At 35.8% G+C, this 19,945-nt stretch overlaps 1 protein-coding gene across 5 annotated transcripts in view; it reads right to left on the bottom strand.

Moving 5' to 3' along the window:
* The window catches only part of KIAA0586 (KIAA0586 ortholog), a 168,758-nt gene that overhangs the window by 31,385 nt on the left and 117,428 nt on the right, over nucleotides 1-19,945 (bottom strand). For 4 of the 5 annotated variants that reach the window (XM_037832616.1, XM_037832619.1, XM_037832617.1 and 1 more), the window contains 2 exons: nucleotides 6,813-6,967; nucleotides 3,616-3,724 (listed from right to left, as the gene is read on the bottom strand). In XM_037832616.1, coding sequence (XP_037688544.1) covers nucleotides 3,616-3,724; nucleotides 6,813-6,967 — 264 coding nt within the window. Of the gene's footprint in view, nucleotides 1-2,118; nucleotides 2,181-3,615; nucleotides 3,725-6,812; nucleotides 6,968-19,945 lie in introns of those variants that run through there. The other variant, XM_037832618.1, reaches the window with a different exon arrangement.

Genomic DNA, 19,945 nt, shown 5'->3' on the forward strand with positions numbered 1-19,945 from the left:
TATAATGAAATATTACTCAGCCATAAAAAGGAATTAAGCACTGATATGCTATAACATGAATGAACTTTGAAAATATTATGCTACATGAAAGAAGCCAGACACAATAAGTGATGTACTATACAATTTTGTTTATTTGAAATATCTAGAATAGGCAAATCCAGAGGAACAGAAAGTAGATTAGTGGTTGTCAGGGAATGAGGACAGGGGAAATGGGGAGTGACTTCGAATGGGTACAGGGTTTCTTTCTGGAGTGATGCAGATGTTCTGGAATTAGTGGTATTAGTTGCACAACCTTGTGAATATATCCAAATCTACTAATTGTACATTTTAAAAAGGTGAATTTTATGGTATGTGAATTATATCTCAATTTTAAGAAAGAAAGAATGCCCACCTCATCTAAAGTTAAAACAAAACAAAACAAAGCAAAACAAAAACTGCCCACTGACTAATATGTAACCTGATTTAACATTCTCTACCCTAGGACATATTCTTGGCTGACTCTACCCTCTGCTCAACTAATATGCCCTCAAAGAATGAAAATTTATGTTAATATTAGTCTAAGCAAAGAAATGCTACAAAATAAATCACATAATCTCTTAGAAAACAATTAAAAATGACTTAGATTATTTTACTGTGGTTGTTTGCACCATTCCCTATTTTCAAAAGCATCAGTAACTGAAAAATGACTGAAATTAACTATTATCATTTTTTCTCTGTTCCCTTCCTCCTTCCTTCCATCTTATTTCTAACTAACAAATATATGCTGCTTGGGGTCAGGAGCAAATGACATAATCATTAAATTCAATTAGTGAAAATTTATTGATCACTGAATGTGTGCCAAGCCCAATGCGAGGTTAGGAAACAAGGTCTCCTAAGAAGCAAAACAACCAAGCTATCTTAACAAACAAACCCCTGAAATATCCCACATACGGCTTTCTCTGATATTTTGCATAATCAGTCTGGGGAATACAGAGATGATAAAGGCAGTTCCTGCCATCAAGCTGTTAGGTCATACAATAGATATCTGTTAAATGCTTACCCAATAAAATAGTATAATTCAACAAAAAGAGCATCAGCACATGGGCTTCAATTCCAGATCTTCATTTTCTAAGCTGTATGCTTTGGGAAAATTAGTTAACCATGAACCTTCTCCTCCTCTTGTAAAACAGGAATAACAATATCCATATAATACCGTACCATGAGGAATAAATGAGATAATAACATAAAATGCCTAGGAGGCCTTTGGTAAACGGAAGGTAAATGGAAACTATTGTTACAATTATGATTATGTTCAGGGCACAAGAGTTGCATGGGGGAAAGTTAAAGATGAGTAAGATTTTCAGCTGGAGGTTCAGGACTCAGAAAGACAGATCTAAATGTTGAAAAGTAAGATCTAAATGTTGAAGGATTGTGAAAATGGGGAAGGAAGGGAAATGTAGGCAAAAGGAAGACAATGTACAAATGCTTTGAGAATTGGTAGTGTAGACAGTATGGTGAGGGTTCAATTAATGTTTACTGAATTGACCTGGATTGATTATACATTATATTGAATGTACCTGTACATAATAATCTACACATTTATTATTTTTTAATTCAGTTTTATTGAGATATATTCACATACCATACAATCATCCATGGTGTACAATCAACTGTTCACAGTACCATCTTAATAGTTGTGCATTCAATCACCCCAATCTATTTTTGAACATTTTCCTTACACCAGAAAGAATCAGAATCAGAATAAAAAATAGAAATAAAAAAAGAACACCCAAATCACCCCCCCGACATGCCACCCTATTTTTCATTTAGGTTTTGTCCCCATTTTTCTACTCATCTATCCATACACTGGATAAAGGGAGTGTGATCCATAGGGTTTTCACAGTTAATACTGTCACCCCTTGTAAGCTACATTGTTATACAATCATCTTCAAGAGTCAAGGCTATTGGGTTGGAGTTTGGTAGCTGCAGGTATGTACCTCTAGCTATTCCAATATATTAAAACCTAAAAAGTGTTATCTATATAGTATGTAAGAATGTCCACCAGAGTGATCTCTCGACTCCATTTGAAATTTCTCAGCCACTGAGGCTTTATTTCGTTTCATTTCGCATCCCCTTTTTGGTCAAGTAGATGTTCTCAATCCCATGATGCCAGGTCCACATTCATCCCCGGGAGTCATAGCCTGTGTTGCCAGGGAGATTTACACTCCTGTGAGTCAGGTCACACATGGGGGGAAGGCAGCGACATCACCCGCCAAGCTGGCTTAGTTACAGAGAGAGGGCCACATCTGAGCAACAAAGAGGCACTCAGGGGAAGACTCTTAGGCACAATTATAAGCAGGGTTGGCCCCAAATATATATTTTTATTCTCCACCCAAATTACTTTAGGATGTGTTGCTATTTCATTCTAATCTATACAGACTTACCATAGTTCACTATCTATTCCAAGTTCCATGTAATTGTAGTGTTTGAACAAACTGACTGTAGAAGTTATATTGTTTAGAAAATACAGATCCTACACCAAATAAACAGTCATGATTAATTTTTAAACCACCATGAGAAGAGTTTTATAGGCAATTTTCCACAGAATTCTAAAACATAATATTAATACTACTGAACAATGGTTAGATTTAAAAAAGGCAGATGGGGGTAGGAAGACAAAGTTCTTAAAAATTGAAGCAAGAGAAGAACATAAAACTAAGGAAAGACTAAAAGCCTAAACCTCTTGTAGTATAATCTTAATAACTATCTCGAGCCCTTCCTCATTAGGTCCTTCCCCAAATGCCAAAAGCACAGTTACAGGGCACATTATTTTGGCATTCAATAATATGCATTCACTCGAGTATTATTTGAAAATGAAATAAAAGACACAGTTATAAAAGCAAAGAAAAACATTCTACTGTTCAAAATATTCCTAATATTTTTTCCCGGATTTTGGCCAGAAAGTTTGTGAACAGAAGAGATCCTAGTTTCTACTGCTATATTTCAGAATTTGGGTTATATAAAATTTAAATGACTAAGTAAAAAGAGGGCAAAAAAAGCACAAGGTCAACTGCCTTGTGGAATTGTGCAGGCATCAATATATTTCAATGCTGTTGGTGGAATTAAAGTTCAACCACCTCTCTGATAATCAGAAAACAACACAGACAAGGTCATCCATATAATAGCATTTAACATGAGAACCCTTTGCTTTTTAAGTTGCATTTGTTGGTCAACATCAGCAAACAATACTAAGCAGACTTTATGAAGCACATTAACAGACTTAATCCCTGCCTTTCACATTTTATAATTTACGACACCTATGATATACATATAGATGTATATATAGATGAAAAGACCCTAACATTCAATTGTACAAGAACCAAAAGGTAAGATTAAAGGAATAACACTAACTATGATTTTAAGAAATTCATTATAGTGTTTACTGATAAAAAGAAATAACAAATATATAGTCAAGTACAATACCAGATTCTTTGTCCAAATGGACTAAAAGAGAGAAAACAAAAACTAGAGACAAGTGTGAGACATATCTAAAAGTAAAGAACTCTCATTATTTATTTGCTCAAATATTAAGATAAGTATCAAGCTATTATATTAATACATGAAAACAAGTCTTACCTTCTTCCTGTGGAAGTGAAATATCAGATTTATTTCTTACACGTATTAAATGACTTTGTGCTGGCTTGTGTTCAACTTGTTTAACATCCTGGTCTTGCTTTTCTTGGTACTAAAGAATTTAAGACATGAAGTCATAATATTATTTTTTTAAGTTTACTTTAAAAAAACCTAAGCACTTGATTAATTCAAATGTTTACTATGTAAAATTTGAATGTTATCTTTGTCTTCTCATTGCCTTTCTGTCATTTAGTTACTTATTAGCACTTCTACTAGCAAATATGCAATGGAGTATATATAACTAAAGAACAGATACTGCAAATAAAATCTTAATAAAGATTTGGATAATATACAAAGATTTTGAATATTCATTTCTATATTTTTATTAGAGAATTCAGAGCTATTTAAAAATCAAACTATTCTATATTTATATATACCTGATGGATTTAGACAAGTTCAGAGCTAAAAGCTCTACCATATAACCATTACTGCAGAAAATAAAAATCTGCATAATGCACTGTAATTTTCAGAACCTTCACATAGAGTAGTATCATTTAATTCTCACAAGTATGAATGAGTAGGTATTGTTATCCTTGCTTCACCAATTCAAGAAATATGTTCTACCATAATACCTATTATCTCTCTTACCAACAACCAAACCAAAATTGAAATTTACAATAGCCACAAATTCCCTCACAATCACACACATATCATATGGCGTTAGTTATTTTCTTTCTTTGCTTTCGTGTTTTATAAGCCTGATTATGAATGAGTCCCTAAAAAAAGCTATCAGATATACTTTGACAGGAACTTAAAATGTCATCTCTCTGGGCTCTTATCAATAAATACAACCAGAGAAGAATCTGAAACATCTGATAACATGGATTCAAATGTAACCACTCCAACTGTAGCAAGCATCTCTTTATCCAGATGTAAAAATGAATAGCTTTAGACTGCAGTAGTAACAACCACTCTTAACTCTGGTCTTCCAAGTCTAGAGCCATTAGTCACTGCCTTGAAATGAACTAATTTTGATGTGTATTTCTAAGGTAGGTATTGTGATTATTTCTGGCTGCTAACACTTAGAACCTACCTATTGGCTCCTTCTCTTAACCACGGAGGTTAACAGCAACAATTCTAGAGATAAACTCCCTGTATTCAAATCTGGCTAGGCCATTTTCTAACTCCGACCTTGCACAAGTTACTTAAACCTCTCAATGCCTCAACTTCCTCATTCATAAAATGGGGATAATAATAATACCTACCTCATTGGGGTTGTTATAAGGATTGAATGAGTTAAAATATTGGAACAAATAGATTGTGTGCTAATACTATTACCAGCCATACTTCTTCCCCATCAGCTAAAAAAATGTGACAAAGGAGTTTTTTGAGGTCCATTCTTCTGGTAATGCTTCATATTTTTATTTAAAATGGGTCAAGTATTAAGGGAAAACAATTAAAAAAAACAATTTTAATGAGGTATATTGATAAATAATAAACTGTACATATTTATCTCATGCCCCTTTTGTAATCCCTTCCTCCTTTCCTCTCCCCGTCCAGCCACCACCATATTCAAGCAATAACTGATCTGCTTTTTGTTACTGTGTATTAGTTTGCATTTTCTAGAATTTTATCTAAATGGAATCACAGAATGTTTATAACTTTTTGTATCTGACTTCTTTCACTCAACATAATTTTTGTCAGAATCATACATGTTGTGTTTATCAAAAGTTCATTCCCTTTTATTGCTGAGCAGTATTTTATTATATGGATAGCCCACAATTTGTCCTTCACTGGTTGGTGGACATTTGCGTTATTGCCAGTTTTGGGCTGTTACAGATAAAGATGCCATAAGCATTCATGTACAAGTCTTTTGCGTAGACAAATGTTTTAGTTTTGCTTAGGTAAACATAGGAATGAAATGCCTGGGACATATGGCAGGTGTATATTTTACTTTTTAAGAAATTGCCAGTTTTCAAAATGTTTGATTCATTTACATTCCCAACCAGCAGTGTATGAGGGTGTCAGCTGCTACAAATCCTTGCCAACACTTGCCATAACAGTCTTTAATTTCATATATTTTAATAGCTGTATAGTAGTATCTCACAGTGGTTTTAATTTGCATTTTCCTTACTAACAATGCTGATCCTCTTTTCATGTACTTATTTGTCACCTATATATCTTCTTTGGGTGAAGTATATGCTCAAATCCTTTACCTATTTTTTAATTGAATTGGTTTTTTTTTTTTTTCCTTAATACTGAGTCCTCCGAGTTCCTAATATATTCTGGTATACCTTTTATCAGATAAGTGATTTGCAGATATTTTCTCCTAGTTTGTAGCTTGTCTTCATTTTCTTAACAGTACGTTTTGAAGAACAAAAGTTTTTATTTTTGATAAAGACCAATTTGTTAACATTTTCTTTTATCAGAGAGTGGTTTTGCCGTCATATCCAAGAAATCTTTACTTACCCAAGGTCACAAATAACCTTTGCTTTATACAGAAGTTATAAAAGATATTCATTCATTACTAAGTTGCTTTTCCAGATCTTTGTTTAGTCACAAGCTGATAATCTGTACCTATATAACAGATGTGTTCCATAGACAATCTTTATCTTATATATTTTTTATTTTCTTTCTCAACACCTAGCACAATACCATGCAATGAATATGTATTGAATAAATTAATCCACAATGAGAAATGTGTCATATGGATACAAAACTGTATTAAATAACAAACATTTCTAGAGTTACATCTTGGAGAGCAATTATCCTGTTTGTTCAGTACACTAGATTGCATGGACCATCAGCTTAACTCAGTATGAAATTTCTTATGCTTTCATGGTAATACATTTTACAATTTTTAATGCAATAAACATTACTAACTACCTACTATGTGCAAATTATTGAGCTAGGTATTGCATGGGAATAAAGAAATGTAAATGATAATAGCTACCTAACTAGGTGCCAGACATTTTAAACACATGACTTTTATCCTTAACTTACATATGTAGAAATTGAGAAATTTGTTCAAGGTCACAGCTAGAAATTGACTGGATAAACATTTGTAACCAGGCTTGAGTTAGTAAATGAAGGAGACATGATTTAAGGCTGGCTGATTCCAAAGACTGTGCTGTTGACAGTGTACCATGGTAGGGCTGCTACAATTCTGACTTTAAGTACAAGTGCTATTAATTTGGTACCTGAGAAAATTTTTCAAACATTACTGGCAAATTAACATTGTTTTCTTGTGCTGTCAGAAGTGTTGCTGGAAGAACAAGGTTAGAACTTGGTTGCAACTCCAATTCTCCCAAACTCATTGGACCATGACTCACACATGAATCTTCATAAACACCTCCTGTTATCAAATATGTAAGCAAAAAGTTAAAATAAATTGTTAAATTTATCTTAGAAAAGGAGCAAGTAATTGACTAAAATTACTAGTATTTCTCTGCTGAAATTAGAAGCAGTAGTGTACCTCAACAAAAACACCTGGTACCAAGCCTTCATTGCAATGAAAATGAAAGCCCATAGACAATGTGAAAAGTACCTACATCCAAACAAATCTACGGAATATTCCAAGTAAAGATTCCTCTCAACAAGTTGTTTATGACATTTACCCTACCCCACCCCCCACTCCCACATACCAACTCTTAACACTCCTGGCTCATCTTTTCTATCAAAAGGTGTAAACAGATTATTTTCTAAAATGCAATCTTAAAGCAAAAGGCAATTGACTGGCTAGAAAATGTTGGTATTGCTTAGCTCTTTTCTGCATATTTTACTTCAAATGATAAAGCTCCTCTTTCCCTCATCCAAATGGCATTTCAATCAATGTTTGCATCATTAAAGAGAAGAAAAATGGGAACAGAGATGCCTAGTTATCTAAGATCACTGTGCATGTATACTCCAAGCACTTTCATATACATTACTTCATTTAATAGGACCTCAGAATCATTCTGTAAGGTAGGCAGGTCAGAGAGCAGATAGCGTCTTTCATTGACAGAACTAGGGCTCAGAGAAATTAATCGTCCAAAAATCAGAAAGCTGGGGAGAGGCACAGAGGGATTAAAACCTGCATCTTCCAAAGCTTGCATCTTCCAACTCCCAGTCACTCTTCTTTAGTTCATGTTCTTGCTAAAATATTTCTAAGAAAATCTTGTTTTTCTAATGTTTCCCTTTTAAATTCAGGACAGTATAGTATATCCCATTTTACTCAACAGAAATAGGAATGAAGAATTATACATAAACTGTTTTAAATGAAATATTTTAAAGCCATCATAGATATTTTCTATTTAAGGGCAGCTGACAATTTCCTAGATACAGAAAATAATCAGGCTCTAATTGATCTTTTATGTTAATTTAATTTCTAGAAGGGTTTTGCACAAAGAAAAATACATCCATTGGGTTTTAATTTTTATTTTTCCAGTATTTAATCTGTAGAAAACAATTTCTCAAATCTGTAACCTGTTTCATTTACGTTTAATTATGTAGCAAAAATTTATTAATTTAGTAATAGTAATAATATCAATACTTTAGAGTACATTCTGTGCCAACCCTTACATTGGGCTCTTCATATTCTGCTACACCTATTTCTATTCCTTATTACTTATACAACATTGCCTTAAGACTGTTTGGCAAATGAATTTAGATAAAAGAATTAGAAAATATAAATGTTTGAAAGAGAAAAGGTTATAAACTCCTCTTTGTTGATATGATTATATACTTAAAAAACCCCAGAAACTCCAGTGAGGAAAAAGAAGTTTATTAGAATTAATAAGTGAATTTGATAACATGACTGGACACTAGATAAATATATTCGAACTATTAGCTTTTCTCTATATTATAGCAATAAGCACCTAATAACAGAGATTTTAAAAATCCTTTACTATACTGTCTGAAATCATAAAATAATTAAGAATTATTCAAAAATCCATATGGATAGAATCCATATGCATAAAATTATGAAATCTTATTAAAGTACATAAAACAAGATCTGAATAAATAGTAAGACATACCATAAAAATGCCAATTCTTCCAATATTAATATATAAATTAGTACGATTCCAATTAGGGTGATTTTTTTTTTTAATTCAGTTTTATTGAAATATATTCACAAACCATACAGTCATCCATAGTATACAATCAACTGTTCACAGTGTGATCATATAGTTATGCGTTCATCACCACAATCTATTTCTGAACATTTTCCTTACATCAGAAAGAATCAGAATAAGAATAAAAAATAAAAGTGAAAAAAGAATACCCAAACCATCCCCCCATCCCACCCTATTTGTCATTTAGTTTTTACTCCCATTTTTCTACTGATTTTTTTTCAATTTTTTAACTTTGTTTATCAAAAAATTAAAAACAAACAGGCAAACAACAACCAAAAAAACCCCACAACATTTCAAACAAAGCAATGGATTAAGGAAAACAAATAACCTAAAATAACTACTTTGCTTCCAATATGTTCCTACCATACCCCAAGAAAATTAATAAACCATGTCCAAACAGAGGAGTAAGAAAAACAAATAATCTAAAATAACTACATTGCTTCCAACATGTTCCTTCCATACCCCAAGAAAATTAACAACCCCTAAGAAAACAAAGGAATAAGAGAAAAAAAAAACCTAAAATAACTCTATTGCTTCCAACTTGATCTTACTATATCCAAGAAAGTTTACAAACCATAATCATTCCTGAGCATTCCCATAACATTGAGATTATCCTCCACAGTTTATCTGTTCTTATTAGATTATCATTCCCCCTCCACTAATTGGTATCTCTAGGTCCCCTACATTCTACAGTATAAAACATTGTACATTTTTCACAGAATTCACATTAGTGGTAACATACAATATCTCTCTTTTTGTGCCTGGCTTATTTTGCTCAGCATTATGTCTTTTTTTTTTTTTTTTAATCTTCATTTTATTGATATATTCGTATACCACGCAGTCATACAAAACAAATCGTACTTTCGATTGTTCACAGTACCATTACATAGTTGTACATTCATCACCCAAATCAATCCCTGACACCTTCATTAGCACACACACAAGAATAACAAGAATAATAATTAGAGTGAAAAAGAGCAATTGAAGTAAAAAAGAACACTGGGTACCTTTGTCTGTTTGTTTCCTTCCCCTATTTTTCTACTCGTCCATCCATAAACTAGACAAAGTGGAGTGTGGTCCTTATGGCTTTCCCAATCCCCTTGTCACCCCTCATAAGCTACATTTTTATACAACTGTCTTCGAGATTCATGGGTTCTGGGTTGCAGTTTGATAGTTTCAGGTATCCACCACCAGCTACCCCAATTCTTTAGAACCTAAAAAGGGTTGTCTAAAGTGTGCGTAAGAGTGCCCACCAGAGTGACCTCTTGGCTCCTTTTGGATTCTCTCTGCCACTGAAGCTTATTTCATTTCCTTTCACATCCCCCTTTTGGTCAAGAAGATGTTCTCTGTCCCACGATGCCGGGTCTACATTCCTCCCCGGGAGTCATATTCAACGTTGCCAGGTAGATTCACTCCCCTGGGTGTCTGATCCCACGTAGGGGGGAGGGCAGTGATTTCACCTTTCAAGTTGGCTTAGCTAGAGAGACAGGGCCACATCTGAGCAACAAAGAGGCATTCGGGAGGAGGCTCTTAGGCACAACCATAGGGAGGCCTAGCCTCTCCTTTGCAGCAACCGTCTTCCCAATGGTAAAACCTGTGGTAGAGGGCTGAACCCATCAAACCACCAGTCCCCTATGTCTGTGGTCATGTTAGCAACCATGGAGGTGGGGTAGGCAAATACCCCTGCATTCTCCACAGGCTCCTCAAGGGGGCACTACATCTTTTTTTTTTTTTTTCCTTTTTTTTTTTTTTTAACTTTCCCTTCTTTTTTAAATCAACTGTATGAAAAAAAAGTTAAAAAGAAAAAAAACATACAATAAAAGAACATTTCAAAGAGACCATAACAAGGGAGTAAGAAAAAGACAACTAACCTAAGATAACTGCTTAACTTCCAACATGTTCCTACTTTACCCCAAGAAAGTTACCTAATATAGCAACATTTCTGTGAACTTGCTCCTACTATATCCATCAGAAATTCACAGACCATAGTCATTCCTGGGCATCCCCAGAACGTTAAATAGCTTATCTGTTCTTCTTGGATTATTGTTCCCCCTTCCTTAATTGCTCTCTATTGCTAGTTCCCCTACATTCTACATTATAAGCCATCTGTTTTACATTTTTCAAAGTTCACATTAGTGGTAGCATATAATATTTCTCTTTTTGTGCCTGGCTTATTTCGCTTAGCATTATGTCTTCAAGGTTCATCCATGTTGTCATATGTTTCACGAGATCGTTCCTTCTTACTGCTGCGTAGTATTCCATCGTGTGTATATACCACATTTTATTTATCCACTCATCTGTTGAAGGACATTTGGGTTGTTTCCATCTTTTGGCAATTGTGAATAATGCTGCTATGAACATTGGCGTGCAGATATCTGTTCGTGTCACTGCCTTCCGATCTTCCGGGTATATACCGAGAAGTGCAATCGCTGGATCGAATGGTAACTCTATATCTAGTTTTCTAAGGAACTGCCAGACTGACTTCCAGAGTGGCTGAACCATTATACAGTCCCACCAACAGTGAATAAGAGTCCCAATTTCTCCACATCCCCTCCAGCATTTGTAGTTTCCTGTTTGTTTAATGGCAGCCATTCTAACCGGTGTTAGGTGGTATCTCATTGTGGTCTTAATTTGCATCTCTCTAATACCTAGTGAAGCTGAACATTTTTTCATGTGTTTCTTGGCCATTTGTATTTCCTCTTCAGAGAACTGTCTTTTCATATCTTTTGCCCATTTTATAATTGGGCCGACTGTACTATTGTCATTGAGTTGTAGGATTTCTTTATATATGCAAGATATCAGTCTTTTGTCAGATACATGGTTTCCAAAAATTTTTTCCCATTGAGTTGGCTGCCTCTTTACCTTTTTGAGAAATTCCTTTGAGGTGCAGAAACTTCTAAGCTTGAGGAGTTCCCATGTATCTATTTTCTCTTTTGTTGCTTGTGCTTTGGGTGTAAAGTCTAGGAAGTGGCCGCCTAATACAAGGTCTTGAAGATGTTTTCCTACATTATCTTCTAGAAGTTTTATGGTACTTTCTTTTATATTGAGATCTTTGGTCCATTTTGAGTTAATTTTTGTGTAGGGGGTGAGGTAGGGGTCCTCTTTCATTCTTTTGGATATGGATATCCAACTCTCCCAGCCACATTTGTTGAAAAGACCATTATTACTCAGTTCAGTGACTTTGGGGGCCTTATCAAAGATCAGTCGGCCATAGATCTGAGGGTCTATCTCCGAATTCTCAATTCGATTCCATTGATCTATATGTCTATCTTTGTGCCAGTACCATGCTGTTTTGGCAACTGTGGCTTTATAATAAGCTTCAAAGTCAGGGAGGGTAAGTCCTCCCACTTCGTTTTTCTTTTTTAAAGTGGCTTTAGCAATTCGAGGCATCTTCCCTTCCCAAATAAATTTGATAACTAGCTTTTCCAAGTCTGCAAAGTAGGTTGTTGGAATTTTGATTGGGATTGCATTGAATCTGTAGATGAGTTTGGGTAGAATTGACATCTTAATGACATTTAGTCTTCCTATCCATGAACATGGAATATTTTTCCATCTTTTAAGGTCCCCTTCTATTTCTTTTAGTAGAGTTATGTAGTTTTCTTTGTATAGGTCTTTTACATCTTTGGTTAAGTTGATTCCTAGGTACTTGATTTTTTTAGTTGCTATTGAAAATGGTATCTTTTTCCTGAGTGTCTCTTCAGTTTGTTCATTTCTAGCATATAGAAACATTACGGACTTATGTGCATTAACCTTGTATCCCGCTACTTTGCTAAATTTGTTTATTAGCTCTAGTAGCTGTATCGTCGATTTCTCAGGGTTTTCTAGATATAAGATCATATCATCTGCAAACAATGACAGTTTTACTTCTTCTTTTCCAATTTGGATGCCTTTTATTTCTTTGTCTTGCCGGATTGCCCTGGCTAGCACTTCCAGCACAATGTTGAATAACAGTGGTGACAGCGGGCATCCTTGTCTTGTTCCTGATCTTAGAGGGAAGGCTTTCAGTCTCTCACCATTGAGTACTATGCTGGCTGTGGGTTTTTCATATATGCTCTTTATCATGTTGAGGAAGTTTCCCTCAATTCCTACCTTTTGAAGTGTTTTTATCAAAAAGGGATGTTGGATTTTGTCAAATGCTTTTTCAGCATCTATTGAGATGATCAATTGATTTTTCCCTTTGGACTTGTTAATGTGTTGTAATACATTGATTGATTTTCTTATGTTGAACCATCCTTGCATGCCTGGAATAAACCCCACTTGGTCATGGTGTATGATTTTTTTAATGTGTCTTTGGATTCGATTTGCAAGTATTTTGTTGAGGATTTTTGCATCTATATTCATTAGGGAGATTGGCCGGTAGTTTTCCTTTTTTGTAACATCTTTGCCTGGTTTTGGTATTAGATTGATGTTAGCTTCAGAAAATGAGTTAGGTAGAGTTCCATTTTCTTCAATGTTTTGAAAGAGTTTGAGTAAGATTGGTGTCAGTTCTTTCTGGAAAGTTTGGTAGAATTCCCCTGTGAAGCCATCTGGCCCTGGGCATTTATTTGTGGGAAGATTTTTGATGACTGATTGGATCTCTTTGCATGTGATGGGTTGGTTGAGGTCTTCTATTTCTTCTCTGGTCAGTCTAGGTTGTTCATATGTTTCCAGGAAATTGTCCATTTCCTCTACATTATCCAGTTTGTTGCCATACAGTTGTTCATAGTATCCTCTTATAATTTTTTTAATTTCTTCAGGATCTGCAGTTATGTCACCTTTTTCATTCATTGTTTTGTTTATATGGGTCTTCTCACTTTTTGATTTTGTCAGTCTAGCTAGGGGCTTGTCAATCTTGTTGATCTTCTCAAAGAACCAACTTTTGGTGATATTTATCCTCTCTATTGTTTTTTTGTTCTCTATGTCATTTATTTCTGCTTTAATCCTTGTTACTTCTTTTCTTGTACTTGGTTTAGGATTGGTTTGCTGTTCATTTTCTAGCTTCTTCAGTTGATCCATTAGTTCTTTGATTTTGGCTCTTTCTTCCTTTTTAATATATGCGTTTAGTGCTATAAATTTCCCCCTTAGCACTGCTTTTGCTGCATCCCATAGGTTTTGGTATGTTGTGTTCTCATTTTCATTCGTCTCTATATATTTAGCAATTTCTCTTGCTATTTCTTCTTTAACCCACTGATTGTTTAGGAGTGTGTTGTTTAACCTCCAGGTATTTGTGAATTTTCTAAGTCTCTGATGGTTATTGACTTCTAATTGTATTCCATTGTGGTCAGAGAATGTGCTTTGAATAATTTCAATCTTTTTAAATTTATTGAGGCTTGTTTTATGTCCCAGCATATGATCTATTCTGGAGAAAGTTCCATGAGCACTAGAAAAGTATGTGTATCCTGGTGATTTGGGATGTAATGTCCTGTATATGTCTGTTAAATCTAATTCATTTATCAGATTGTTTAGGTTTTCAATTTCCTTATTGGTCTTCTGTCTGGCTGATCTATCTATAGGAGAGAGTGATGTGTTGAAGTCTCCCACAATTATTGTGGAAACATCAATTGCTTCCTTTAGTTTTGCCAGTGTTTCTCTCATGTATTTTGTGGCACCTTGGTTGGGTGCATAGACATTTACGATTGTTACTTCTTCTTGCTGAATTGCCCCTTTTATTAGTACGTAGTGGCCTTCTTTGTCTCTCAAAACATCCCTGCATTTGAAGTCTATTTTATCTGAGATTAATATTGCTACACCTGCTTTCTTTTGGCTGTAGCTTGCATGAAATATTTTTTTCCATCCTTTCACTTTCAGTTTCTTTGTGTCCCTGTGTCTAAGATGAGTCTCTTGTATGCAACATATTGATGGTTCATTTTTTTTTGATCCATTCTGCGAATCTATATCTTTTAATTGGGGAGTTTAATCCATTTACATTCAACGTTACAACCGTGAAGGCATTTCTTGAATCAGCCATCTTATCCTTTGGTTTATGTTTGTCATAATTTTTCCCCTCTGTCTATTAATATCCTTTATTGTACCCATACCGAATCTCTTTAGTACTGAACCTTTCTCCAAGTCTCTCTGTCCTTTCTTTGTTTCTCTGTCTGTAGGGCTCCCTTTAGTATCTCCAGTAGGGCAGGTCTCTTGTTAGCAAATTCTCTCAGCATTTCTTTGTCTGTGAAAAATTTAAGCTCTCCCTCAAATTTGAAGGAGAGCTTTGCTGGATAAAGTATTCTTGGCTGGACATTTTTCTCACTCAGAATTTTAAATATATCGTGCCACTGCCTTCTTGCCTCCATGGTGGCTGCTGAGTAGTCACTACTTAGTCTTATGCTGTTTCCTTTGTATGTGGTGAATTGCTTTTCTCTTGCTGCTTTCAGAACTTGCTCCTTCTCTTCTGTGTTTGATAGTGTGATCAGTATATGTCTCGGAGTGTGTTTATTTGGATTTATTCTATTTGGAGTTCGCTGAGCATTTATGATTTGTGTATTTATGTTGTTTAGAAGATTTGGGAAGTTTTCCCCAACAATTTCTTTGAATACTCTTCCTAGACCTTTACCCTTTTCTTCCCCTTCTGGGACACCAATGAGTCTTATATTTGGACGTTTCATATTATCTATCATATCCCTGAGGTCCATTTCGATTTTTTCAATTTTTTTCCCCATTCTTTCTTTTATGTTTTCATTTTCCATTCTGTCATCTTCGAGGTCACTGATTCGTTGTTCAACTTCCTCTAGTCTTGTACTATGAGTGTCCAGAATCTTTTTAATTTGGTCAACAGTTTCTTTAATTTCCATAAGATCATCCATTTTTTTATTTAGTCTTGCAATGTCTTCTTTATGCTCTTCTAGGGTCTTCTTGATTTCCTTTATCTCCCGTACTATGGTCTCATTGTTCATCTTTAGTTCTTTGAGTAGCTGCTCTAGGTGCTGTGTCTCTTCTGGTCTTTTGGTTTGGGTGCTTGGGCTTGGGTTATCCATATCGTCTGGTTTTTTCATATGCTTTATAATTTTCTGTTGTTTTTTGGCCTTGTGGCATTTGCTGAACTTGATAGGGTTCTTTTAGGATTTGTAGACCAATTGAAGTCCTTATCTCTAATTTATCAGATCTACAGCTTCGTGGAGTACACTTTCTCTAACTAACCAGCAGGTGGCATCCACGAGCCACTTGTTCTCCCCAAGCCAGTTCTCCCCTGCTTAGCCTTTTTGGTGAGTGGGGGAGTGAGTCTTGTGGGGTCCAATTGGTGTACCAAGCTTGCCTGGTAGTTGGTGTTGCCTGCTCTGTATATGGGGAGTGTTTCTGGGCAGTCAGGGAGGGGGGGGTGGCTCTAACAATCAAATCTCCCTGGTGATCCTAGAGTTTTAAAGCTGCTGCAATAGTCTAATCCTTCAGTTCAGTCCTGCCACAGTTTGTCTCTGCCACTGACCCACAAGTCCTTGGTATTGGCGTATGGCTCCTGAGACTTGCAAGTGGGCCCCTCTTCCAGGCTGTGCACCCCGGGTCCTCTGTTGAGGGATGACTGTGCTATGTCACAGGTGAGTGCCGTCCCCCCAGGGCAGTTCTGGGCTGCTGGGCTGTGTAGGGAGGCTCCCAGTCTGCTGAAATGATGGCTGAATGGGGCTTTGTTAATTCACACTGCTCTACCTTCCCAACTCTGGGACTATCAGCTGAGGTTGCAGGGAAGGCTAATGTCCACACCCAGTTTTGTGGTGTGTGCCTGTTATTTGAAGCACTTCCGTCACACTGGGTTGTCTGGGGCAGTTCTGGGCTATGGGGCTGGCGATGGGCAGGAGTGTTTCCTGTCCACCAGGATGATGGCTGTGGGTGGACACCCCCCTTTTCTTGGGAAGTTGTGGTGTTTAGTGAATTTTCTCAGCCACTGGATTATTGCGTTTTGTCTCAGAGCTCTCCTAGTTCTGCTCTTGATTTGACCTGCCCAAATAGTAAGTCTTTGAAGCTTTCTGTATTGGGCTTCTTAGAGTAATTGTTTTAGAAAAAGAAAAAAGGATTAAAAAAAAAACCAAAAAAAAAACGGGCCCTCCTCGGAGATCTAATGGGTTATTGAAATGCTAAGAGACAAAGCAACCAGGGCCATTAAGGAAAGGTCCACAGGGCAGAGAGATCAGCTTTTCTTCTTGATTTGCATATGCGCCTCAGGGCCTTTCCTCTTTCTATGTTCACCAGAAGTCCAAAAATCCTCCGCTTTTATTTTGGAGTTTTTCGTGTTGTTGTTTTTCTATGCCTGTCTCCTTTCTGCTGGGCTGGCTGCTCTCAGATTCTCTGGTGTCTGGTCTCAGTCTATCTATGGTTGGAGTCTGTATCAGTAGAATGAGTTTCCGATAAGAGCAGCCACTGCAGTTCTCCCTTCTCCTTCCCGGAGCTGACAGCCCCTCCTCCCCCGGGACTGAGCCTGGCAGGGATGGGCTCGGGTCCCCTGGCCGCAAAAACTTACAGATTTCGCTGATCTCAGCAGTTCCACGTTTTCATGAGTGTTGTATGAAGTATGCCCAAAGTCAGATTGCTCTGTGGTGTCCAGTCCACGCAGTTCCTGGCTTTCTACCTACTTTCCTGGAGGAGTAACTAAAACATACAGCTCACCAGTCTGCCATCTTGCCCCGCCTCCAGGGTGATTTTTATTTGGGTAAGATAACTTTAAAATAGATATGAAAGAATAAGTGCCTTGGAATTGCCCAAAGAAGTATGAAAAATTAAAAAAAAAAAAAAAAGGTGAGGTGGAGGGGACTTTCCCTATAAGATAACAGAATGATAAAGCCTCAACAGTCTATTAAATATGTTTTAGATCAGTGGAGCAGAATAAAGAATCCAGGAAAACATCCCTGCATCTATGAGAATTTAATAGGCAAATTGGTATGTCTGTATATTATTTATTATATTATTCCATATTATTATATTTTTTGTTATATAACATTTGTATATTTGCATACTGGTATATGTACAAATTTCAGTTGAGTAGGAAAAAGTCAGATGACATAATTATTGGTATTGGCACAACTGGGTATTTATCTGGAAGAAAATCAAGTTGAACTTCTACTGTACACCAATTATGAAACAGATTTAAATGTAACTATATATGAAATAATGAAATCGTGCAAAAGAGTCAGGGGGACTACAGACGTAGGAAAACCTAATCAAGCCAGGAAAACCTAAAATGTACAAAAGGTAGAAATATCTGACGATACAAAAATTTGTTTTAATTATATGGCAAAAAAAAAGATCATAAACAATGTTGATGAACAAAAGATAACTTTGGAAAAAGATATTTGCAACACAAATGACAGAAAACATCTAAAATAATAACAAAACTTTAGAACCTGACAGTTGGGAAAAGAACGTAAACAGGTAATTCAGAGAAGGGCAAATTCAAACAGTCAACAAACATATGAAAGGATATTTAAACTCGTCACCAGTAGTCAGAGACATATTTTATTCCAATTGACAAAAGGGAAAGGCCTCTAATAAATTGCTGATAAAAATGTAATATGGTTTAAACTTTTACAAAAGTAACTTGCCATATCTATTTTTAAATTAAAAATACATTTGCCCTTGAAACCAGGAACTGACTCTACTCCGTAAGTAGGTTATATATGTGTGTGGGTATTTACACTAGCATTTCTTATAGAGGGGGAAAATAGTAATAAAGTAATAAAGTAAATATCCATCAATAAATAAATGACTGATTAAACTATTAGAAATCCATACCATGCAATCATTTAAAAAATTAATTTAAGCAATATCAGTTAATCTAGAGTAATTTCCACAAAGTTTACTGGGTAAAAGCAAACTTAAGTCTAGTGTGCATAATATGACCTCAACTTGCAAATAATGACAAACACAAACAGTATGTAGATCTATAATATATACTGCATGTGTTGTGTGAGAGATTATATGAGTAAGATAAGAACCAGAATCTTAACAAGGGTTACCTGCAGTGAGGCAAAATAGGGACAGGAAGAAATGGGGGTGAAAGACACAAGAGACCATAATATAAAATAAAGTATTATATAATCATATTTTCACTTTTTGGTAAAATTTTATGTGCATTAATATAGGGGTATAAAGAAAAAAATTAAGACATAAGGTAAATTTCGATAAAAGAAAGTTTCCCCAAAGCAGTAAATGCGCATAATAGCTTTTAAATCATTTAACACCCTATCATTTAATAGCTATTGACTATGCATGAGGTTCCACATACTCTACTAGATGCCAGTGAACAAGACAAAGTCCCTACCCTCAAGTGAGATAACAAATCAGTGTGATAAGAGTAACATTAGGCAGTTGACATTACAGGAATATACAGAGAGCACAGAGGAAAGTATCTAAACCAGTGATAAGGGGTCAGGAAAGAATTCCACGACAGCAATCATAACAATGCTGAATTTTCTGCGTCACTTCTGAAGTGTATGCTCATTGAGTGTGGGTGTCTTGTCAGTCTGTATAGATGTGCAAGAGTTAGCCCTTTTGTTTTAGCTTCCTTGGCTGCTCAAGCAAATGCCATGCAATGGGTTGGTTTAAACCATGGGAATTTATTAGCTAATGGTTTGGAGGCTCAAAGATAGTCCAAATCAAGGTGTCATCAGGTGACGCTTTCTTTCTGAAGACTGGCATTCTGGGGCTAGCTGCCAGCAATCCTTGATCCTTGGCTTCTGTGTTACATGGCAATGCACATGGCGGCTTCTCCTGCCTGGCCTCTCCATTCTCTTCCGGGTTCCACTGAATTTCAGCTTCTCGTTGCTCCCTGTGACTTTCTCTCTGTGTCTGAATTTCATTCCACTTATAAAGGACTTCAGTAATAGGATTAAGACCCATCCTGACTGAGGTAGGCCACACTTGAACTAAAGTAACCTCATTAAAAGGTATTACTTATAATGAATTCACACTATTACAGGTGTGGATTAAATTTACTTAATCTATAGGAGTGGATTAAGTTTAAGAACATGTTTTTCTGGGATAGGCATACAGCTCCAAATCACCATACCTTTGTAAGAGGGGTGCTAAAGCATTAATTCATTCAAGTCAATTTCATTTAATTAACAACTTGAAATCCCTAATTTTACTTTTCTAGTATCTTATTATAATAAGAAAGCAACAGTTGCAGACTTTCAGAGAAGACTAGTACACTTGAAATTGCCAATGCCAGCAGTAGCTTTGGGTCTGGCATGACTAACAGATTATTCTATTTCTTTGAAACCCAAAGGTGTCTCAAATTCAACATGTATAAAACCCCA

This window comes from Choloepus didactylus, chromosome 4 (genome assembly GCF_015220235.1).
Source record: "Choloepus didactylus isolate mChoDid1 chromosome 4, mChoDid1.pri, whole genome shotgun sequence".
NCBI classification, from domain to species: Eukaryota; Metazoa; Chordata; class Mammalia; order Pilosa; family Megalonychidae; genus Choloepus; species Choloepus didactylus.